Source organism: Camellia sinensis, chromosome 14, assembly GCF_055761805.1.
Source record: "Camellia sinensis isolate YWXY chromosome 14, ASM5576180v1, whole genome shotgun sequence".
Classification (NCBI taxonomy): Eukaryota; Viridiplantae; Streptophyta; class Magnoliopsida; order Ericales; family Theaceae; genus Camellia; species Camellia sinensis.
Genome location: NC_138974.1, coordinates 76,602,114 through 76,611,786, shown reverse-complemented (window position 1 = coordinate 76,611,786; position 9,673 = coordinate 76,602,114). Strand labels below are relative to the sequence as shown.

The window sequence follows — 9,673 nt, the reverse complement described above, 5'->3', positions numbered from 1 at the left end:
GGTCTCGTTTTGATAATTTGAATCGTTCAATGTGTAAAATTGGTCGAGTACTATATGCCTGTAAAAAATCACATTGATCGGATATCGATAGCTATCTGATCGAATTAGTTTTTTTTTCAACTATTAACTATAACACCATCTATTTTTTTATACAAAATTGATTTAACTATATAGTTCGTGATATCCGATCAACGTAATTTTTTACAGACATATAGTACTCGACGAGTTCTACACATTGAACTGTTCAGATTATCAAAATGGGACCCGTGATGGCCCCCACGGGCCGAACAACGTCGTGTTGTTTGTGCATCCCGCCTATGCAATTTTTCCAAAAAACTCAGCTTTGCGTCTGTAGGACATCAGAGTTGTTTGTAATAATTTTGTGTAAAATTAATTTTTTTTTATTTTTTTTATTTTTTTGTGAATAGTGATAACTGTTTAACTTTTTTAGTAACTTTTTAGCTTTTAGATTTTTTTAGATATCCCAAACCAGGCCTCAGAGGGTAGTAATATTTTTCAAGTACTTGAGCCTCTTCATAGTTGATATATTTTCTTGGTTGCTTTCTCAAATAAATGGGCATGTATTGTTGCAGTGACTTGTTTTGTAACTTTTGATTAATATGATAAATTGCAGGAGAGACAGGTGAACATGTTCAACAATTCATATGGTGCACGGCCTTTTTGGAACATCCTTTGGTTAGCAATGTCCATAGTCTTGCTTCTTTTGTTCATCATTGTATTATGTGTAGATGCAAGAAGAACTTCGGAACTTAAAATGTGAATGTGATTTAGTTGCAGTTCTAGGTAATACAAGAAGTTAAAAGAATAGAGAATAGAAAGTAAGATTTATGGGTTGTTTGGGATGTTTTAAATAAGTGTATTTTTTGACTTTTTATGAAATATGAGTTGGGTTTGAAGTGATGTGGTAAAAATGTGATGTGACTTAAATAAGATGATGTGACTTAAATAGGATAGTGATTTTTTTAACTTTTTGACTTTTTTAAGGGATGTCAAACCTAGCCTTAGTAGTAGTGTCCATAATTATCAGTGCGGAATTTTAAACCCGATTTGGGCAGTTTTGTCAGGATGATGAATCATGAAAAGTTGATAGTTATTTTGTTTTATTTGTTTCTTTTGGGCTGTAAATGGATGGTAAATTAGATATTTGAGAAAGGTTGAGCCTTTGCTACTGGAAACTGTCACATTCATTGCAAGTAAGGTCCATTGTTTATATGTTCTGATGAAATTCGCTAGGGTGACCTGACCTGGTTTTGTTTTCATTTTATCTGCTAGTTAATGACTATCGTGGTCTTGTCTCGATCAAGAGCTTCTCAATGTGAAATGGCCTAGTTGTACAAGATGCTGAAATTTTTTTAATGAAATATTTTGTATCAAATTTACTTATTATTATTATTTACTATGCCATCTTAGAGCATTTCCAATGGATGGGTAAATCAGCTGCCAAAGCCATAATATAGCAGCTTGGGCAAAAATGGCCTTCTCCAATGGAATGCTATACCAGCTGCCAAATTTGGCAGTTGCCAAATCAAGTGCCAAGCTTGGCAACTACTTTGGCAGCTGCCAAATCTGCCAAGTCACCCAAAATGAAACTATTTTCTTTCTTCCTTCCTTCCCTTTCAGTTGGGATTTTCCAAAATGCATGAAGTTTTATATAAAAATATTGAACAAGAATAAACAAAACAGATTTCTCAAATAATTCATCAAAAAATGAACAAAACAGATTTCTCAAATAATTCATCAAAAATTGAACAAGAATGAACAAAACAGATTTCTCAAATAATATTGAACAAGAATGAACAAATCAGATTTCTCAAATATTGAACAAGAATGAACAAAACTGTTTTCTTTCTCAGATTTCTCAAAATATTGTAATGAAATTTAATGATATATATTGTAATGAAATTTGTAATGAACAAAACAAAACAGATTCAATTAATGAGATTCAAAACAGATTCATATATTGTAATGAACAAAACAAATCAGATTTCTCAAAATATTGTAATGAAATTTCTCAGATTTCTCATACCAGAATTCATCAATATTCAATTAATGATAAAAACACTATAAAACAGATTTCAATTAACAAAACAGATTTCATACCAGAATTCATCAATATTCAATACCAGAATTCATCAAAAAACAGATTCAATATAAATGATAAAAAATCTGATTTGAACAAAACAGATTTCATACTAGAATTTCATATTCTAACATAAAACAGATTTCTTGAAATTAATTTCATATTCAATATTTCATACCAGATTTAAAAATATATCAGGAATACCAACATAAATAATCTGAAATTAATTTCTCAAATAATCCATTAATTTCTCAAATAATCCGTTAAAATCTGAAATAATCCAAAGAAAAATACCTGGATTTGATGGGGGCTACGGCTCTCGATCTGAAGAGGGTTGAAGATAAGGGTTGAAAAGGGTTGGAGAAGAGGGTTGAAGAGAGAAAACAGTGGCATCCGAAGCTGCAGTTTATCCGATCTGATCCGAAGCTGAAGTTTATTCGAAGCTCTGATCTTTACACAGATCTTCACTCTGATCCGAAGCTCTGATCTTCACTCTAATCCGAAGCTCTCTTTCTCCGAAGCTCTCTCTCCCTCTGATCTTCACTCATCCGAAGTTTATCTGAAGCTCTCTCTCTGTCTCGGAAGTTTCCTCTGATCTTCACTCATCCGAAGCTCTGATCTTCCCTCATCCGAAGCTCTGATCTTCCCTCTGATCTTCACTCATCCGAAGCGCTCTCTCTCTCTCAAGTTTCGAAGCTCTCAAATTGTGATCTAGTAGATGTGCAAAACTTTCCTAACTTTATTGATTAAAAAAATATATATATCAACAACGGCTCTTTAGTGCTACTATATTCATTAAAAAAAAATTAAATAAAAACATAACTGAAACATGCCTACAACGGTTCTTTTTTATAAAAAAACATATCTACAACGGATATAAAAAAAACGGCTTTTTTTTTCTATAAATACAAACCTTCTCTTCTCTCTTTTTACTCAATTTCATTTCACAACAAACTTTGTAAATTACATTTTTATTTATATTTTTTTTACACAATCGGTATGGAAGGTTCATAAAAAATAAAGAGAGGAAAATCATTCACCATTGCTGAAGATATGGCACTTTGTCAAGCTTGGTGTCACATTTCTGAAGATCCAATTGTTGGCAATTCACAATCTTATACTCACTTTTGGGGGAGAATTTATGAAAATTATTGCTCCTTTCAGAATGATCAGTCAAGAACACAAGTTTCTATCCAATCTCGATGGGGTACAATCATGAAATGTTCTAACAAATTTCGTAGATGTTTAGCGCAAGTCGAAAATCTACACCCAAGTGGGATGTCTCAAGTTGATCTAGTAAGATTTCATCTTCATTTATTACGTTAGTTTTTTATTTTATTTTATTTCATCTCATATAAAAATTAAATAATTACTTAATTCAATATTAAATCGTGTTTAATTTTATCTAGTAAGATCTCATATTTTATTTTATTTTATTGATACTTACTTAATTCAATATTAATACAGATGCTTCAAGCAAAACTTTTATACCATCAAGATGAAAAGAAACATTTTGCTTTTGAACGTTGTTGGTCAATCTTGCAAAATAATATCAGGTGGCAAGATGTAACTCCTACGTATACGGTGAAGTCAAGGATACATACACCATTTTCCCCTGATTCAGCTCCCGATTCCCCGATGGATAATTGCATTTCTCTTGAAGATGACGCCAGTCCAAGTGTTGGTAACAATCCAACTGTTGGTGAGGGCAGTGTCTCTGCAAGGGGTAAAAGGCCGATGGGTAGGAAATCTGTAAAAGAATTATTTCGGAGAAATCAAGTCATTGAAACTGAAGTCCAAAAAATGAGTACACAATTAGACACATTTAACCACCACATTGCTAAGAAAGAAAAGAAAAAAAGAGGAAAGAGAAGAAAAAAGGATTCAAGCACTGCAGCAGATGAAAGAACTTGAGATGCAAAAACATGAGTTTGAGATGAGAAAGGAAGAACACCAAATAATGACTACGGACATTTCTCATTTGGACCCTCAGATGAAAGCGTATTACACAATGTGAAAAAATGAGATGTTGGCCAAGTGGTCCTCAAATGTGAGCAGCCCAAATTTTTATTTCCCCTACCTCCTGATGAATAATTACGGGATAAATGTTAGTCTTCATTTTTTGCAATATCATTTATTTTTTGATGTAATTGTTAGTCTTTATTTGCAATGTAATTTTTATTTTGTAATGAAATTTCATGTTGTTTTAAGAAACATTTTTGAGTATTTTGTACTTCACAATGTAAAAAAAGATATTAACTAACATTAAAAGACATTGTAAAATAAAAAGACATTAAATGAAGAACATTTTATTAGAATAAAAAGACATTAACTGACATTAAATGACATTAACTGTCATTAAAAAGATAAAATGCAAACTTAATCCAACTCTCCAGCTTGGGACTACAAGTGTTCAATTAGATCATTACGAATTACATTATGGGCTTCAACAAATCTAATCCTTTGCCGATTCAACATAAATCGAGCATACTCCTCATTCGGATCGCGTGACACTTGACAGCCCAAATTACTGGTATCAATCTCAAGTTGTGCTGCACTGTGTTCATTTTCTAGAATATCACACTCGTCTTCAATGATCATGTTGTGCAAAATAATGCACGTCTTCATGATGTAGTGCAGATCATCATCACTCCAACCTCTAGCTGGCACGCTGACAATATTAAATCGTGCTTAGAGCACTCCAAATGCCCTTTCGACATCTTTCCGACATGCCTCCTGCATCCTCGCAAATAGCTGTCTCTTTGCGCCTTGAGGTTGAGATATTATTTTCACAATCGTTGCCTAACGAGGATAGATACCATCAGCAAGATAATACCCCATGGTGTATGCGTGATTATTGATGGTGTAGTTGGCAGCAGGGGCACGTCCTCTAGTTAATTCAGCAAATAAAGGCGACCTGTCAAGAACAGTAATATCATTTAGAGAGCCAGGCATGCCAAAGAAAGAATGCCAAATCCACAAGTCATAAGATGCAACTGCCTCGAGTACAACTGTTGGTTTGTGATAGTGTCCAGTGTAAGCACCGGCTTGGGCACTTGGACATTTATCCCAACGCCAGTGTATACAGTCCAAACTCCCTAACATTCCAAGAAACTCGCGTGGCTCTCCCTTTTGCAATAATCTGGCGACATCTGCTTCATTTGGAGATCTTAAGTAAACGGCTTCATAGGTAGCAACAATTGATCTGGTAAAAAAATTTAAGGAGGCAATTGCAGTACTTTCGCCGATTCTAATGTACTCGTCTACAGCATTAGCAGGCACGCCGTATTGAAGGATCCGAAGTGCTGCAGTCATCTTCTGTACACCGGATAATCCAAGAGCACCAGTGGCATCACGGGTTTGGATGAAGTACTCATTCACTTGTTGAATATCGTGTAAGATACTAACAAACAATGACCGCCTCATTCGAAAACGTCTTCGGAAGTATTCTTCTAGATAGATAGGATTATCTGCAAAATAATCTCTATAAATTTGTTCGTCGCCTTTGACCCTTTCACGATTAATGTATCGACAACCACTTGTGGAACCAACACGTCTGGTTTGTTGGTTTAGGCTTAACATCTGTAATCTTTGTTGTTGCGCTGTGAATAGTTGCATCAGATGATAAAGATTCATCAAAATCTCCATTTAATATGGCTTTACTCAAATTGTTCATTGTTGGTGGATGGGTGAGTGGGTGAATATGAAAATTGTAGAAAATCTTCTTGGTGGGTACAGAGAGTTTTGAAGATATGAAAATAATAGGTAGGTGAATATGAAAATTGTAGAAAACCTTATGTTATATTTATAGAGAAAATTGTGGGTGGGTGAATGATGGATGGTTGTTAGGTGGGTGGATAAATAATGAGTGGTTGTTGGGTGGGTAGATGAATAATGGATGGTTGTTAGGTGGGTGGATGAATAATGAATGGTTGTTGGGTGGGTAAATGAATAATGGGTGGTTGTTGGGTGTGTGGATGAATAATGGATGGTTGTTGGGTGGGTGGATGTGAGTGAATGAATGCTGGGTTAATAATGGATGGTTGTTGGTGGTTGGTTGTTGGTGGGTAATTAGTGATTGTTTATTTTTTTATGTGTAGTTAAGAAAATTTATTAAATATGTAGTAATATGTTTTTTGGTGGGGTAATCAAACTTTTTTTTTTCAATTTTTCATTTTTTTTAATTTTTCATTTTTTTTAATTTTTTATATTTGTCTAGTTGGGAATAATATAAATATATAATTTTTTTTAATAAACAGATAAAAAAATGTCACAAAAGACAAAAAATAAATAAAAATAAAATCACAAAAAACCTATATCCAAACAACACCTACAAACTTGGGGAGAAAGTTGGTTGAGATTTGTCAAAAATAACAAATGACCATTGGAGCACCATTGCTATAATTTGGCAAAATAACACTATTCATTGCCAAATTATAGCAATAGCAATAGCAAAAGCAAAATAGCAATAACCATTGGAGATGCTCTTACATGCCATTTTTGTACTGAAGTATAACACGCCTCGTTTGAGATGTTAGCTATTTTAGTAGGTTAAAATATTTATGTTTGGGAAGAAGGTTGAATTTTTTTGTAATTTGATGTAATTGGAGTGTTTGGCAAAGGCTATTTTTTGGCCTTTTGAACTAAAATTCACAAAATAACAAAATAGACTAAAATAACTAATAAGATAAAATGTCACATCAAATCCATAATCATTTCACTTTTTCTCTCACAAATATCACATGTAACTACAAAAAAATTCAACTATATTTCTAAACACAAGAATTTTAACCTGCTAAAATAGTAAAAAATTAAAATAGCCTACTAAAATAGCAACTTCTCAAACACCCACAATGTTTGCGAGAGAAAAAATGAAATGATTATGGATTTGAAATGACATTTATTTTAACCTATTTTGTCTTTTTGTGAATCTTAGCAAAAAAAGCCAAACTTTTGGCTTCTCAAACACCCCCGGAATGTGAAGTTTATTGTACTAATTAGTGTGTTTAGTTTTAATTTTTTTAAAATTAAGTTATTTATTTATTTATTTATTTGTTTTTCGTGAATATTTTTAAATTTTAAGCAATTTTTTTTACCTTTTTAGATATATCTTAGTCTTCGTCTGGGAATAGCTAAAATAGCATGGCTTTTTGGCTATTTTAGTCTGGCTTTTTTTAGCCTCGTTTGGTTTTTTTTTTTTTACTTTTTTTGACTTTTGTGAGGGAAAAAGTGTAATAATTATAGTTTGAATATGACATTTTATCTTACTGACTTATGTAACCAATTTTGCCTTTGGTGCTTTTTTAGTCAAAAATCCATTGCCAAACATAGCTTTAGATGTATGCATCTAAAAAATAAAATATTTGTGAATTTTTAAAAAAAAAATTAATAAATACACAAAAATATGAAAATTGTATTGAATTTTCATATTTTATTTTGTATTTTTGGTATTTAATGAATTTTTTAAAGATTTTTTTTACAAATATTATACTTTTTAAATATATTTGTGTTAGGTTTGTCTAAAAATAAAACAAAAAATCTGAAAATAATAAAAAAAATTCAGTAAAAATAAAAAAATATGAAAAATAAAAAAATAATTTTTTTAAAAAGTGAATTTTAAAAATCAAAACCAGCATGATTTTTCCCTTCACTTACCGTCTTTGTTACACGGTTTGCACAGACAAATGGTCGTTGGCTCATTAATAAAGGCTTGAATTTGACTTGTATTAAAAGCTTGTTTAAACTCAATTTGTTAAGTCAATAAAATTTTAAAATTTGTTAAAGTTTTAAAGTAAGTTTAAATAATTAATTGTTCGTTTTATTTGATTTGATAGATCTAACACTATTTAAAAATATCAAATTATTTGAGTTTGACTTGACAAAAATTTATCTGAAATCGGTGGAAAAATTTAATGAATCAAATTTTAATAAATTTTAAAATTTATTAAAATTTTTAAATTAAGGCTAGGTTTGGCATAACCTATATAATCCATCTTTTTATCTTTTTATCTTTTTTTCATCACATCACCTCTCTATTTTTTTGCACATCTTTTCGTAAAAAGACAAAAAATACACTTTTTTAGGACACCCCAAACCAACCCTAAATTTAAACAGTTAACTGTTGCACATGTTTATCACCTTTACCAAAGAGTACAGAACAAAAGGGGAGTGAAAGAGATGAGAGATAATGCATAATGGTACAATACACAAGTGGGCAGGTGGTCCACCACCATGGACAAGGTGGGCTCTCTTTGCTGCTAAAAGCAATTATCAAGCCCAACATAGCAAGCAATACTAACACATGATCTACTACGTCGGTGCGGTGGTGGTCCCCTTTGCTTCCAGCCCAAAAAATCTACTACTCCGCCGGACCACCTCAGTTGCCTATTCCCCCCCCCCCCCCCCTCTCTCTCTTTAAGGAAAGAAAAAAAAAACAAAATTTTGACTTATTTTTAAAAGTCAAAAGTTAGTTTATTCGAGCAAAATTTTATTTGGAAGGTAAAATTATCAAAATATTCTCTTCTGTATAACTTGTGACAAAAATATTAATAATACACGAGATAATATGATAAATTTATAATTATACAAGTGATATGACACCATATAATAATAATTTTTTAAAAAATAAAAAAGCCATTTATTTAGTACTTCCAAGATAATTTTGTGGATAAGTCAAAAAATAAGTCAAAAAATTACTTATTTTTATCTTTCCAAAATAGACCATATGACTAGCATTTCAATATTAGATTATCAAATCTTTCCACGAAAACCAGTGAATGTTAGATGTGACGATAATTTCATGCGACAGTATCATAATAATAGAAATGACAAATTGAATTTTAGTGGGAGACAACTTTTCTATCTAATTTTATTTGTGATTTTTTTATTAGTCAATAATATATTGTTGGTATAAATTATCAGAAGTTAAAAGTTGATAATTAAAGGTAAAATTGTGTAAAATATCGCTTAATCTACTAAAATCGCACTTATCCGTATCAATTTGTATTGCTTTATCTGCTAATCTCAGTTTAAACTTTAAAATCCACCTTCGAAATCTCTTCGCTCCTCTATAGTTAATACATATATATATATATATATATATATATATATATATATATATATATATATATATATATATATTAATTTCTAATGAAATATCAAAATAAAAATAAATGTGAGAAAGATTAAAGATGTAAAATTTGTTACAAATTAGAAATTATATGTATGAAAAATATTATTTAAAATTAGTTTGCATTTATATATGAAAAATATTACGCAAATTAGTGTTATCTATTATGTAAACACTTGATAATTGGTTAAAAATATTTTTTCTTCTGCCAATTCACTTCAAACCGCCAAACTGCTATTTAGTTTATAACTTTACTCTCAAATCGCTCGAATCGTATCGCACACACCCTAATTAAAAATAAAAATTAAAAGCACTTCTCTTTCAATTTTTAGATAATTAAATTTTTTTCAACTTATTTAAATCATAAGCAAAAATTACAACACAAACTACCAAAATAAAATAATAATAATATTACAAATTTAGATATAACCATTCAAAAATTA

The 9,673-nt window shown here is 31.0% G+C and overlaps 1 protein-coding gene across 1 annotated transcript; it reads right to left on the bottom strand.

Annotated features, from left to right (window-relative positions):
* Window positions 1–4,590: 4,590 nt before the first annotated feature.
* On the bottom strand, window positions 4,591–6,502 carry LOC114295868 (uncharacterized). Its single transcript, XM_028240166.2, has one exon. It carries the CDS (start codon window positions 5,747–5,749, stop codon window positions 4,904–4,906), a length of 846 nt encoding a protein of 281 aa, XP_028095967.2. The 5' UTR covers window positions 5,750–6,502; the 3' UTR covers window positions 4,591–4,903.
* Window positions 6,503–9,673: the final 3,171 nt, after the last annotated feature.